This window comes from Heteronotia binoei, chromosome 6, assembly GCF_032191835.1.
Source record: "Heteronotia binoei isolate CCM8104 ecotype False Entrance Well chromosome 6, APGP_CSIRO_Hbin_v1, whole genome shotgun sequence".
Lineage (NCBI taxonomy): Eukaryota > Metazoa > Chordata > Lepidosauria > Squamata > Gekkonidae > Heteronotia > Heteronotia binoei.
The window spans coordinates 34120712-34136449 of record NC_083228.1 but is presented as its reverse complement, the minus strand read 5'-3'; the positions used below and the strand labels follow the sequence as shown (position 1 = coordinate 34136449).

Below are 15738 nucleotides of genomic sequence, written 5' to 3'. Positions count from 1 at the left end.
CCGGCGATCCTGCCACCCACGAATGTCCCCGCCGTCGAGGCCTACCTGCAAGAACTCCGCGCCAGCCAAGACTTGCTCCGGGAGCAGCTACAGCGGGCCAAGGAAGCCTATAAACTGGCTGCGGACCGGAAGAGGCAGGAAGGCCCCCCAATCCAGCCAGGGGATCAGGTGTGGCTCTCAGCTCGCTACCTGCGCCGGCCTGGTCGGTCTCACAAGCTGGATGCGCGGTTCATTGGACCCTACCCCGTCACGGACCAAATAAACCCCGTCGCCTTCAGGCTCCAGTTGCCACCCCACCTCCGCATTCACCCTGTGTTCCATCGCTCCCTCCTTGTTCCAGCTGCACCCCCTGACCCAGCTCGGCCTCCTTGCCCGCCGCCGCCACCACCGGTGTTGGTGGATGATGAGGAAGAATATGAGGTGCGCCAGATCCTGGACTCCCGGTACCATCGTGGAGGCCTCCAATACCTGGTGGACTGGGAGGGATATGGCCCAGAAGACCGGTCTTGGGAGCCCGAGGACAATCTTCATGCCCCGGACTTGGTGCACCGGTTCCACAACGACCACCCCGACCTTCCAGGTCCCTCGACGGAGGGGGGCCCTGGGGGGGGGGATAGTGTCATGGGTGCTGGGGACCCTGCAGAGGAAGTTGAGTCTGACGAGGAAACTGTGCCCCTGCCACCTGCACCAGTGCCCCTGCCTCCTGCTGGAGAAGATCCCAGCCCCCCTGCCTCGCCCTCTCGGGTGGCTCGTGTGCGTGACCGCCTCCGGCAGGACCTCAGGGATCGGAGGAGGGCGGCACGCTCACAAGCAAGACGCTCCCTGAGCCCTGAGTTCTGAGAGGATTCTGGCCCTCCTAAGAGCAAGGATGCTTGAGTTATGACAGGATCCTGGCTGCCTCCCTGAGCCAGCAATTAGCCCAAACGGGCAACAGCCAGCAGAGGGCTATATAGCTGTGGGCTTTGGGAGGAGGCTTTGTGGAAGCAACTAGTCATCTCCCTGACATCCTAGCATCCACTCCGGCTTGACTTTGGTTCCTGACTCCCTGACTTTGGCTTTTGACTTCTGGACTCCCTGACCTCGGCTTCTGGACCTCGGACCTGCGATACTTGTACACTGATTTGGATTTGGCGCCTCAGACCCTCCTGCTTACTGGCTACAGACCTCGGACTGCCTCTGGACTTTGCCTGACCCGGCCCCAGCCGTGACACTCTCCTCCCTACAATAATCATCTCCTAGCTCAGGAAAGAATTATTGGGCTGTCCTGATGGAAAGAAGTGCTGTGAAACTCTGTCTCAACTGATAAAACCAGAACTTTCTCTAACCAGTTGTTTGGATGGAGCTAGCACTTAGCAAACAATGAAGGATTAGGGGCACCCCAGAACGGTTCCCACCCCCACCCACCATTCCTGAGGTAGAACATGTGCTTGGCCCTGGGCTAGAACATTTGGTTGCTGACACAGTGTTTGATCACAGATTTATCTGGGAGTCTGTTGGATATATATTGATGCCAGGGCTTTTTTTGTAGCAGGTACTCCTTTGCATATTAGGCCACACACCCCTGATGTAGCCAATCCTCCAAGAGCTTACAGGGCTCTTATTACAAGGCCTACTGTAAACTCCTGAAGGATTGGTTGCATCAGGGGTGTGTGTCCTAAAATACAAAGGAATTCCTGCTACAATAAAAGCCCTGTTTGATGCCTAGAGTTGGTGCAATTCAGGGTAGCAATGCATCCTAAATTGTCCCAGTTCTCGCAAAACTGCAGCAGACTGAGGTTACTAGCTTCTCATAATCTTGCATTAACTATTATTATTCATGCTGTGGATTAACATACTTATTCAAAGATCAGTAGTGAAACTCTAGCATAGCTGGGGTTTCAAACACAAATTGTTGTGTCTGTGTGTGTATATATATATATGGCTCATTTTGCAGCAGGAACTCTTTTGCATATTAGGCCACACCCCCTAATGCAGCCAATCCTCCAAGAGCTTACAGTAGGCCCTGTAAGAAGAGCCTTGTAAGGTCTTGGAGAATTGGCTACATGGCCTAATATGCAAAGGAGCTCCTGCTATAAAATAAACCCTGAATATATATAAATAAAATATGCAAGGGGGACCTGTGATACTTGTGGGGAGAATCTCATCTCACCTCCACTGCTGAGCCAGCATGTCCAGGCCCAACTGCTCACCTTGAGATCTTGCTGGGTGACGTCTGGGAACTTCTTCAGGCCCTGAGCAGCTTCCAGTATGTGCTGCGGTCAGGTTCTGAGCAGTTCCCTGCATCCACCACTGCTGCAGCAGGGTCCCAAGTGGCTCTTGTGTCCACTGCTGTTGAGGCCATGCCACGTGAGGCTTCTTGTGTGTGCTGCAGTGGTAGCAAAGCCCTAAGCAGCTCCCTGTGTCCACCGTGGCCATAGGCCAGGCCCTGAGCAGCTCCTGCTGTCCATCACAGTGACCAGGCCCCAGGCATCTGCTCTGGCTTCCAGGCGCCAAAGAAGCAAAATAAGTGTGTTGTCTGCATAGACACCTGTCCTATAAGCAAATAATAACTTTTCATCTTAGAAAAAGACTACTGAGGGGGGCATGATAGAGGTTTCTGAAGTTATGCATGGAGTACCAATAGTAGATAGAAATAACTTTCTCCCCCTCTCCTATAGTAATGGAACTCAGGTGCAATGATGTTGATGGGCAATAGGTTCAGGTAGTAGGGTTGCGAAGCTCCCACCAAGGTCGGGGAATCCCTCACCCAGGAGGGCCCCAACATGCCAGCAGGGAGCATGCTGCTGGGGGGATCCCCGCCCCTAAAAAGCCCCATCAGTGTGCAGTGTCCCCCGGCATGATGATGCCACCCGGAAGTGATGTCATCATGCTGGGGACATCATATGGGAACTAGGAATTTAACAGAGTACATGATGGCCACAAGACAGAAATAGAAAAACTTATGAATCCTTCAGTCCTACTTTCTTTTCTATATTCAAAGCAAATAACAATAATGGGAAAGTGTAGGTGAAGGTTGATTCATATCACAGAAAAAGGCAGGAACAGATCCTTCAAAGAATAGTGTGCATATTTTTGTGCATGTCATCAGGGGTTCAAAAGCATGTTGTGTGAAGACGACGACTCATATCAGCACTCAGTATGTTAGCATTTAGTTGCTAAGGCAAACTTCTTCTTTTGCATTAGTTCAGTGCAGAACGCCATAAAAATCTATGTACGTGGATAAGGGTTTCTGTAAATTCATCTCATGTTCCAGCTTCATTATCTCAGACAAACACTCTGAAAAGAAAGCTAAATCTTCAAACAAGAGCAATCCAATTTGGAATAAACAGCCCCAATAAGCAATTGCACAATAAAATACTTGACTGGAACAATACCAGCTATTCCACATGAATTGGTTATTAGGTTCCTACTTTTCCACTTTGACTGCCTGCTGCTTATACAATGCGAATGTGAAAGATAGCATGATTGTCAAATACCAACCTACTAGGATGAAATAGAGAATTCCTGGCCGATCAGAAGGAGGCTGGATGTTTCGGTCCTGATCTATAGCTTGTATTGGTGGCATGACACTGATTGGGTTTACACGTGCCTAGAATGAAAATTGGGCATGTTAAAATGGAAATCTTACAACGTGGATTAAATTTAATATTAAGTCACAGCATTGTGCATATTGAATGCCTTAAGAAATTAATGTCCATTGTGCAGACAGAAGAAATATCATTTCCCAACATATATCATCTTGCAATACAGAACATTTGAACCCAAATATTAAAAACACAGACATACCACAGTACAGGCACTCAGTACCAAGAGTATTTCTTCTCAACCCACCTGGCCATACAATGGTTCTTCAAGATATAATGTCTCAGGTGTTCACCAATTCACCCTACATATAATGAGTAATCCACCATATTATTGCAATTACTAATTACAGTCTAACCAGTTCATAGCTGAGGTCTACTTATATCATTCCCTGGAAGTAATATGAAGCAGGAAATGTAATGATTCCTTAATGGGCCATGTATAGAGGCGCCAACATTCTCCTTTGCCCTGAGGCAACTGGCTGATCCCAAGTTGCCTCATGAGAGAGTGGACAGGTCAACAACATCTGGCAGTGTGGCACAGGCAAAGCAAAGACTATGTCATAAAGTCTTATAAATACAAAGTCTTATAAAGGCTTCCATAGCTGCCGTCCCATTTTTAGGCCGTCCAGAGCCTTATTCAAACTCAAAAGAGATAGTCTGTATCATCCCTGGCCTTAATGCCCATGAATGCCTATTGGTTAAACCTGAGAAGATCCTTCTAATTTTCTCAAAATACTGCCTCCTTCCCCATCCTAGTTTTCAAGCAATTTTGAAATTTAACCGGCCAACTTAATTTCAAAGTTAGGTTGCAGCTACATTCTCCAACAACTATTCACACCACCACAATTCACACCACCACAATCAGCTTTGTTCCTTATGCTGTCACTATCAGCAATGGTAAAGGATAATTTAAGAAAAAACATCAATCTCATCTCAAATATGGGACAAAGCCATCCATTAGATGGACCTTTTGTTTACCTACATGATTAACTGATGGTTATCCTGCCCTTTTTCTGTCCTACCAGGTCATACCTATGAGATATTTTTAAAAGCTACAGGCTCTACATCTACAGTTATTTCAACAATAATCCTACTGGTTGTGATACATATATCCTGCTGACAAAATGTATCAGTGTAATCACAAAAAGGAATTGCTTTAAATAAGATTTAAAACTCATCATTTTAATACACAAAAATCTTGCAATAATACATGTGTGCTGTCAAGTCACAACCGACATGGCAATCCCAGCAAGGGGCTTTCAAGGCAAGTGAGAAGTGGAGGTTTTCTTGCTATTGCCTTCTCTGCAGAGCCTTCCTTGGCTGTCTGACATCCAAGTACCAACCCTGCTTAGCTTCTGATATCTGATAAGACTGGCTATATTGCGTCACTTTCCCTCCCCTTTCAATAATAGCTTGGTGTTATGGCAAGTGGAAATATAAATGAATAATAAATTTCACAAATGAAACATAGAGAAACTGAGTCTTTTCAAGTAGCAGGTTTCTCCAGAATTCGGCATTATCTACTTGTCATACAATATGGCTGGGATATAAACAGTTATTTACAGTCATCTCACTGGGATATATGTGGTAGCTTAGCAGACCGTAGCAGATAGAGTATCATAACATTAATGCAAGTCTCATGGCACCTTAAATAGTTACCTTAAACAGTAACACAGAAGTTACCTTAAACAGTAACACATCCTATGCCATCAGAAAAGTTGTGCTTTGGAAGAACACATGTCAATCATTTATGGATGAGTTCACAAATGAGTAACAGTGGTGTATTGTCCAAAATTTGTCAGATTCGAATATTTTACAGTGTTTTTAAAGCACAAGTTTTCATTATTTAATAAAAGTTATGCAACCATATATTAAATCGTATCCTAACCAAATTTGTAAAACAGAGTCATAATTTTGCATCATTAAACAGATCCAGGTCATGAAAAAACTACTACATGAACAAATGATGTGTCCTTCAGAGCCTTCCATTTAGTGTAAGTATGAAATTATGTTAGTATTAGAAGTGTTTCCTCAGTTCTGTTAATCTGTCTCACAGGATTCATACACAACAACTCCAGGCTATTTTGGCGATTTTTAAAAAAGAAATATATTGTATTGCATTCTGGGATGAAATATGCCCAGTAATAGTTGTGAATCAATTTAAGTACACTTGGAAGTATTCAAATAGCAGATTCCATTTATTATATCCTGCTGATGCTGCTGACTAATGAACCATTGACATTTCCTGACTGACATTCCATTTCGTTTAGCAAAAAAACTATTCAGATAAATGTTTTCCTTGGTCCGTCCATATTGTGACCACTGAGATATTGCATTTTTGAGCACAAGTGACAGGCTCCTTGGTATATGCGTTTAGATGGGCCAAGGCAGCCAAAGTTCATCCTTTGGAAGTGCCACCAGTTTCCAAAGAAGAGACATAAGTAAGCATTTGATAGTTCAACCTAATGACAGAGTAACTTCAGTTGGCTTAGAGTATATTTGTAAACAAAGTTACACCCTTACTCTGCTGAAAACAAGCTGAGATATTTGTGAACTCTCCGTAGGTTTGCACTGTTAGCTAGGAATTGCTCGGCAAAGGACTGCATGTTAAATCTCCCATTGAAATTAAGGGCATTTTTAAAAGTTTGCTTTTGACTGGATTGTATCCAAAAAGTTTCAGTAATTCTTTTTCAAAAAAAACCTTTTGAATGTATGAATGTCTCTTAATTAACACCAAAGGATTCTGTGCCAATAAACAATCACCTGTGGCTCTGCTTCAAAGGCAATAATAATACTGCTGTTACACAATACTTACTGCTGTTCAGAAAGGAGCATTCATCTTGACCTACGTTCTCAACATCCATCATTACTGTTCAGACAAGAAAAATTACCTCAGAAATTTGCAGAGATCTAGCTGCCAAAAGTAATATGATCTCTTTGGTAGTGCAAAAGCTACCCCTCCCCCCTGTGCTCTTTGCATGCTCAGTATCTGTTGGCATGCAGAGCAATTGTGAATTCAAAAGGAATTTCAGTACCTAGTGGTGCCCTTGTCACTTCCACTGACAGAATGCTAATTCCTCAGCTAACAATAAATAATGCAGACTTGCGGTCACATTCTACCTTCAGCATTCCTCTCATGAAGTACCACTGACATTATAAAGCAGGTTATAAGAAACTGATTTACTTTCATTATTTATGTAAATGATGAGAAGTTCAAATGCTCACATACAAGCCTATAAATAGATGAGAAAATTGATCTTTTCAATCATTCCCCACTCCACATCTTCAGGTTTTAGCACTTAAAGACATTCAAAGCCTATTAAAGATAAGAAAGTACTGCCATGCAGCTCTTCCAATAACTGTTCCAGAGGGTTTCCATGTCTCCCCCATCCACTGGTGGGGGATGGGGGGGTACATAGAGATAACAGATCTAGGCTGGGAAACTCCTGGAGATTTTGGGATGGTCTGGGAAGGACAGGAAACTCAGTTGGGTATGATGCCCTCCAAAGCATCAGAGAAACTGATATCTTTAATCTGGAGATAAATTGTAATTCCAGGGAATCCCCAGGTCTCACCCGGAGGCTGGTGTCCCTACCATTATGCCAATTTTTATAATGTATTGCTGGTGTGACCAGGACCAGCCCTAGATTATCTGGCACCCTAGGCAAGGCTAACTTCTGACATCCCCCCTCCTGCACTGACAACCAATTTTCAAAAAACAGATGAATTGTGGGAAAAATAAAAAGCACAAAATTTGAAAATGCTCCCTGGCCTGGATAGCCCAGGCAAGCCTGATCTTGTCAGATATCAGAAGCTGAGCGGGACAACCCTGGCAAGTATTTGGATGGGAGACCTCCTTGGAATAACAAAGTTGAGAGGGCAGGCTCTATGCAGCCACCTTAGGGGGGAGCCTTGGACAAAAGCAGGCCAGTGGCAGCACAACACGTGATGTCGTGTGCCATCACTGAGTCACATGAGGGCACCCAATTCAATGCCCCCAGAAGGCTAAAGCCCAGGCAATTGCATAGTTTGCCTAGTGGCAGGGCCAGCCCTGGGTGTGACAGTGTAAGGTGCTGGGTGGGCAACACTGCTCTCTACCGCTGTGACCTTGAGACCCAGCAGGATGATAATCTTCCATAATCCTTCCTGCCATCCACAAGGACTTGGCATGGCACTGCCATACCATTCATATGCATTTTTTTTAGTATTAAACATATGGGGAAGGTCTCTAGGTGACCTTGGAACAGTTGTTCTCTCTTGGCCTTGCCTGCCTTGTCTAAAACGGAGGGGAGAACTACATTGTAAACCACTTTGAGGGAAAAGTATCTAAACAAATAAAGAATTCACTTCTTCAGCAGGCAACCAATGTCTATATATCAAAGATTTCAGGTTTTCACGGCTGGTAACATCATTAGGGTTTGTAGAATCTTTCGGGATCAAGTGCCATGTTCTACTGGAGAAAGTTTTCCTTCCAGACGTTTCGTTCTCAGCTGCGGAGAACATCCTCAGTGGTGTTGCAGCCGGCGCCTGCTCCGGCTGCAACACCACTGAGGATGTTCTCCGCAGCTGAGAACGAAACGTCTGGAAGGAAAACTTTCTCCAGTAGAACACGGCACTTGATCCCGAAAGATTCTACAAACCCTAATGATGTTACCAGCCGTGAAAACCTGAAATCTCTGTTTAGGATTGTTCTCTTAACCTTCCAGTGACAAAGACGGACTCCCTCCAATTGAGATAAGGAAAATAATTGGATGCAAAACTAGAACTGATTCATTAATCCAATCCAAAATGTGCCCAGCCCTCAAAGACATGTACAGGATAACCATGTGAAATATCAGCCCCCAAAATTGGAAGACATTACAGAGCTTCTGGATGTGCCTTGCCTGATAAACATACAAGATGGGTGGCCAGTTAACAGATCAGTGCTTTCTGTTTCCTGTCCTACATCCACTGTCTTCCAACTTTCCCCTAACCTATTTATTTCAGGGAACACTCATGGAGGATCCACCATCTGCTGATTTGTGAACAGCTGCCCACAGTTCTACCCTGCCCAAGACAAAAAAGCTCCAGAAAATCAATAGGCTTCCCCATCAGATTGGTTTAGTTCATGGTAGATTTTTTTTTTTTTTTGCCATCAAGTCACAGCTGACTCATGGCGACCCCATAGTATTTTCAAGGCAAGAGATATTCAGAGGTGCTTTGCTATTGCCTGCCTTTGCATCATGACCCTGGTATTCCTTGGAGGTTTCCTATCCACATACTAGCCAGGGTCAACCCTGCTTAGCTTGTGAGATCTGATGAGATCTAGCTAGCATGCATGATATCAGACTGGAACAAATATAGGATCAAACTGAAGGAACCATATTATTAAATGCACTTGGCTCCATTTATCTATCCATCAGTAATGGAATGGAAATCCACATTTATGCTTTCACACTTCTCTGTAGTGAATAGATTATATTCCCAAACAAACATTGTCCTTTAGTGTTATCCATAGTTCCTCCCAACTAACCCCACAGTGCTTACTGCAGGCAAAATCTCAACTAGAAAGATTAATTGTGCTCCTAACATATTCCAAGTTTTAAAACATTGTGACAATAATGTGGAAAGTGTCAGGGTTCTTTTCACAATCTTTAATGAACAATCAGTTTGCAGTCTAGCAGGAGAGCTTGGTAACGGAAATTATAATTATCTCTATGAGAAGTGGCACTGCAACAAAGATGAGAACTCTTTTGGAAGTGAATATACTGATAAGGCATCACTGTGAAAGTGTCTTATCTAAATGCCATCATTTCAAAACCTCTAACTGGGGGGAATGACATTTAAGGATGAAAATATATGAGTGCACATCATAAGATCAAACTAATTGAACACATTAATTTCCTTTTATCTTCCTCTCCTCTCAGGTTCTTATTTGTTTGATTTTTACCAGTCAAAAATCTGAGATAACTTTGTGCAAAGCCTAGTTTGTCATAGGAAAAAAAGAACTGAGAACAACTGAATTATAGTAAACACTGACTGTATCCACAGGGGACTGGTCATCATTGGGAATACCGGGCAATGGAAATACTGTCTGTATTTAGTTTAGGGTTAATTGACTACTGATAGAGATAGCACAAGTTTACTGCTATTGTATAACTTATATTATAACATCATATATGTATGCATTGCTATTTTGCTAAATTTGTACTATGACAAATTTTTCAATAAAGCTCATTTTCATTCAACAACAACAAAAAAGGAAATACAATTTATTTATTTATTAATTTCATTTATATCCCGCCCTCCCCCACCTTGGCAGGCTCAGGGCGGCTAACAACATTATTGTTTAATACTGGAAAGACAAGTTTTCAAATCAGGAGGCAGCATAAGCATGCACACAGATGCACATGTGCATGCACACACACATACACAGAGTTTAGGAATAACCAGGGTTTTTTGTAGAGAAAGCCCAGAAGGAACTCATTTGCATATTAGGTCATACCTCCTGACATCACTATTGTTTTGCATGGGACTTTTTTAAGAGAAAGCCCAGCAGGAACTCATTTGCATATTAGGTCATACCTCCTGACATCACCATTGTTTTACTTGGGACTTTTTTTGTAGAGAAAGCCCAGAAGGAACTCATTTGCATATTAGGTCACACCCCCTGACACCAGGCCAGCCAAAACTGTGTGCCTGTGCATTCCTGCTCAAAAAAAAAGCCCTGGGAATAACCGTATACCAAGTCAGATCATTGGGCCACATATCTTAAAAATGGTCCATGGAGTCTGGCAACAACTATGTGTCTCAAACATTTCTTAACCTCAACTAGCCAAGACCTTTTAACTGAAGATGCTGTCTTCATGAACCACAATGGCTGCAAGGCCAGGAAACTATTCACATAAGCAGGGGTTTTTTTGTAAAAGAAAGTTGATACTTATAAAAGTACACTCATTTCTACCAGTTCCTTTTCAGGACTTTCTCACCCCACACCTGCCAAAAGTCTGTATTGGTGAGTACCACCATAAAATAAATCCTGCACATAAGCATTTTCTTGACATCTGTGAACACCACAGATGATACCACTTTTGTCAACATCTGACTTGCAAGTTGCTACACCCTAGTTCATTGAACTTCTTGAAGATGTATTGGAACACAGCATGTTGCAATCTGGACTTGTGTGAAAGCATTCATAACACCCCAAATTGAAAACAACACATGTCATTATTTATTTACTTCATTTAAGCCTTATAGTTCTACTTAGTTGGGACTCAAAAAGTGGTTTACATAAGTCTGCCTTTTCTTTTCAGAGCAACCTGGTGAGACAGGTTGAGTGAGTGTGTGATTGCACAAGGTCACCTAGCACACATTAAAATAATTGTGTGATTTGTCCTTTGTTTTATCATACAAGAAGGATGTATTCCATACCATATATTTGGCTAACTACAAATCTCAGCTTTGATTGTAAAACATGTAATATACAAATAGTGGGTTGAAATCATGGGGCCTGTTGAAATCTCTAAAGGTTGCATTCAAAATTAATTAACACCACTGCAGTCCTTAAAATATCACTGGGAAGCTCATTGACTATATGTAGATAAACCATAGTTTCAATTAGTTTAAAGTTGCTTTTGGATCTCAAAATTCTAAACCAGAATGCTTCGTATACTACAACCAGGTCTTGAATTCAGTAGGAGCTCACAGGAGCGTAATTCCTGAACCTCTCTGAGGGCTCCCCTTTTCCTCCCCACCTACCTACCTTGCCTATTGAATAGTAGGTGCAGCTGTATAACAATTCCTGGATGAACTCCACCACCAATTTTTCTACAAAATGACCCCTAACTACAACCATATACACACTAATACCTTAACTTGGGTGGCCCAGGTGAGCCTGTTCTCATCAGCTCTCAGAAGCTAAGCAGGGTTGGATCTGGGCACTTTGTGGATGGGAGACCATTAAGGAATTCCAGCATCACTATGCAGAGGATGGCAATGGCAAATTACTTTTGGTAGTCTCTTGCCTTGAAAATCATATGGAATTACCATGAGTCAGCCGTGACTTGACATTCCCTTTACACCCCAACTCTGCAAAGGATTGCACTGATATTGTCCTTGAGGGTTTACCTCTTATAAGGCTCTCTATGAAGCTAGAGCATGTGAGTCAATGGCCGTTTTCCCACTTAGCGTTTGCTCCCCTTATTCCCCGGCGCAATTATCTCCGGATCATTTTTTTCGTTTTCCCACTAGTGACTCTTTGCGGAGTCGCCTTCCCTGAAGCCCCGGCTCAAATCGTTTTCCCACTGGCATCGACTTGAGTTCGATGCCCTGTCAATCATTTTTTTTTTAAGCGCAAGTCTGGTTGCGTAATGACGTACTAACGTACTAACGTAACATCGAGCTGCTCCCTCCCCTTCATTTCGTGGACAAACCGCATCACGTGTGCTGCTGCTGCTCATGGATTGGCTGCAGCTGTAGAATCCTCCACAGTCCTTTATGTATTAACAGAAGCATTCCTAGCGCTATATTCCCCCCCCCCCCAAATTCTGAAGTTGCGAAATATCGCAATAACGAAGAGAGAGAAATCGAGGGGTTTGTGTGTGTGTGTGTGTGTGGCAGCTTCTTCCCTTCGCTCCCTCCCGGGTGGCGAAGCTGGGATTTCCTCCGCTCTCTTTCCCCTCTCCGGCTGGCTCTTGCAACGGGGGACCTGACTGATTCCTGCTGCCAGAGCTCCCCCCCCCCGCCCCATTCTCTCCTTCCCCTTCTGTGGCGGGTATGAAGAGCGAGCTCCGTCTATTTTCTAACCGAGCAGAATGTAGCCAGGGAGAAGAATGCAGGACTCCAACTTCCCATTTTATACATGGCGATTTTGTGCAGGTCCAGAAATCCTGGTGGCACAGCTGAGGGAGGCATTCCGTTTTTAACACACACACATGAACGCTTTGGCCCGCACCGGCACTAGATTCCCCCCCCCAACAATGGAGAAGCGCCGCTGGGGGGGCTGCCGCGGTCCCCCCACCGGGGCCCCTAAAGGGAGAAGAGGCGGGGGATAACGCAACAGCGAAATAACGCAACTATTCCAGGAGGGGTTTTTTTCCCTTTGTTAATTTCGAAATATCGCTATTACGCAAAACTGTGAAAGTTTAAAAAAAAAAAATGGCCGCGCCGGCACTTCGGGGAAGCGCCGCGAAAGGCTGATGATTGGCCAAGGGGGTGGATGAGGTGGGAGGACGGAAAAGGAGAGGGTGCCGCCCACAAAGCGTCGATCCGGCGTGGATGGATTTCCCACAGCAAACTCCGCTGAGTGGATCCGGAGTGGATCCGGAGGTTTTCGGAAACTCCGGCAGAATGCTGAAAAACATACTCCGGCGTAAAATCCCTGAAGCGCCAGAGCAAACCGCAGCGCCGGAGCAAGATGTGCGAAATCCAAGAGAAGATCCGGAGGTAAATGGGGCGCTACGCTGGAGCAAACGCTAGTGCGAAAACGGCCAATGGTTATCAGACAACCATGGCATACATGGTTTGCATCATAGTCCTATGATGTCACAGATACCTTGTAAGCCTAAAAAAGGTAGCTGGTTTAGTAGTTTAGGCGAGCTATAACATCCATCCAAATCAGAAACAGGCAGAGAGGCGAAAGAAAGAATGCCAAATCATAAGAAAATGAGATGCACAGGTAGTAATTTCAATTATATAACTGAATTAAAAGTAGATTTTTAAATTGTTATAGGCAATCCCAAGTCTCTTCACCCATTATTCCCTCTCCCCACCACCACAGCTCTACTTTGTGACCACTGATAGCATGGGGAGAACCCCTATCGCCTCCTTCTGTTGACCCCTGTCTTGCATTGCCTAGAATTGGTGGCTGAAAGTATCCTCCCAGGACCTTAAGAACAAGCACGGCAAGTGCTCTCAAGAAGTCTTCTGTCTTGTAAGGCACTGGTAGTCACTCTGGCTGCCAAGGCAGATTCTCACTCCATTTTAACACCCATTTTCCAGATGCCTAGGTAATCGCTGTTACACATTCTCACTATTCCATATACCAGGGGTGGCCAGCTTAGAGAAGGCATTTGTGTCTTTAAATTCTCCAAGCCAGTGGCTTGGAGAATGCATTTAAAGTTTCTTACAGTTCTTCTATAATACTAACATTGACTGTGCACTTTCTGTATTTTATGTAAATTAGTTTGTTTTTATCTGTGTTGGCCATAGGCCATAATAATATCACACTGAAACTGAAACATTTCTTTCCACCTCTTTCCAGCTTTCTTTCCACCTCTGCCTCCCCCCTCTATTTTCCTTCCTTCCTTCCTGCTCTCAAATATCTGATGTCCATGTCTTGCGGCTCTTAAACATCTGACGTTTATTCTATGTAGCTTTTACATTAAGCAAGTTTGGCCATGCCTGCCATATACTACTTTGTTGACTGTTCTCAATCAGAATGTCCTTCAGCGCCATCCTTCTGGTATCGTTCATAGCATAGATCTATAAGAGCTTCAGAAATTAGCCACTGTTCCTTCCCTTTTATTCTTTGTTAAGAAGGCTGCTCCATACATAATGAAGGACTCCATATAGTAAGGCTTCCCCCATGATGTCTGGCCCTTAGTAAAAGTGACTTCTGATGCTGCAAAGAAACCCCAAGTTTCTTACAGTTCTTCTTTATTCCAGTTCTCTTTTCATGTCTGAAATTGGGATCAGGGATCTTGTGGCAAGTGAGGCCTTTATTTTTCACTTCACACATTAGAAGAAAAGAGGAGAGAGAGAGGTAGCAGGAGTCATTCACAATTGCGTTGCTTGCTCCTTTGTAACAGAAATCTTCTATGGTTGTCACCTTTCCAGATGGTAGAAAGTTCTAGGAACTGCAATTGCCTTGTGAGGAATGAGTATTGGGGGCTTGTATTTGGATCCTGCCAAAGTAAAGCACTTTCCACTGATTTTAGTTTTGAACTTCATCACTGTCTCAGATCCATGGGACTTTTGCCTCTCTTTATGCTATTGTTGTATCTGTTGGTGTATAAATACATATACTAGAGAGAGAGGGAAACAAGGACCGAGACAAATACTTGCTATTTTTAAAACTTTAGGTACAAAGATTAAGAAAAAAACACACTATGATTTTGAAAGAGTAAGTAGATCTCATGTTATTCAGTCATTACATTTTAAATGTTAGAAGACATACTAAGGTTATGCTGTATCATAAAAATACAGCCATTGAAATGTAAATTCAAAATGTGAGTCCACTCATAGAAAACAGAAAAGACTATTCCACACATAGTAATCTTTTCAAGTAATGGACCTCCTTGTCCATCTGGCAAGAAGAAAATGTTTTTTAGAAATCACCCCCTCCCTCTTCCTAGGCTTCATCGATTTCCATATTAAAATTAGTGCCAATTTCTTTTAATTAGCCTTGTCATTCTTTGTGCAGCCCTATGCATATAAAAATTAATTATCTGTAAATTCACATCTTCATAATTTTTAACCTTCGCTTCACTTGTTTTCAGTGACATTTACTTAAAAAAAACACTTATCAGGAGATTGCACATGGAGGACAGACAATTTATCAAAAGTAGAAAAAAAAGATGAGACAAAACAGATGCAGTACATAAAACCTTAATCCCAAACTACCACATAATCAAATCCTTATCAAACCATTCTGTTTGACACTGCTGAAAAAGGTGCCACATTAAAATGCAGTTAATGTGAAATGGCTGTTTTCATTAAGTTGTAATGTCTACTACCTGGCCAAGTCCTGCTGTAAATCTGTGGAAAGGCTTAGCACTCCCTCCTATTTTGTATTTATATAATCATGCTGATGACTCTCTGTGTTCCTGTTGTGAAGAACCAAAACCTTGTCAATAATACCGGAAGGTAACAAGTGAAATCCAAAACAGAGTTACACTTTTTGCAGCCCAACAAAGTAAATCGGTTCAGAAGGGGGTATAATTCTGATTTAGGATTGCACTTTAAGTCAACAAAAAGTAATTTGATCTCCATTACAAAAAGCCCCTCTAATCTTCACTGAAATGTATCCCTTTAACTTTGAAACTAGTTTTCAGTTTCAGAGAACACCCCACAAAATGAAGAACACTTCATCATATGTCTGTGGGAATGGCAATCTGGGCCAACCACATAGCAAACCACTTAGCTATAGCAAATAAATTGCCATTTACAATTTTTT

At 43.2% G+C, this 15738-nt stretch overlaps 1 protein-coding gene across 3 annotated transcripts in view; it reads right to left on the bottom strand.

Annotated features, from left to right (window-relative positions):
- The window catches only part of PCDH15 (protocadherin related 15), a 475582-nt gene that overhangs the window by 283653 nt on the left and 176191 nt on the right, over nucleotides 1-15738 (bottom strand). For all 3 annotated transcript variants that reach the window (XM_060241241.1, XM_060241242.1, XM_060241243.1), the window contains exon 9: nucleotides 3481-3589. In XM_060241241.1, coding sequence (XP_060097224.1) covers nucleotides 3481-3589 — 109 coding nt within the window. The remainder of the gene's footprint in view (nucleotides 1-3480; nucleotides 3590-15738) is intronic.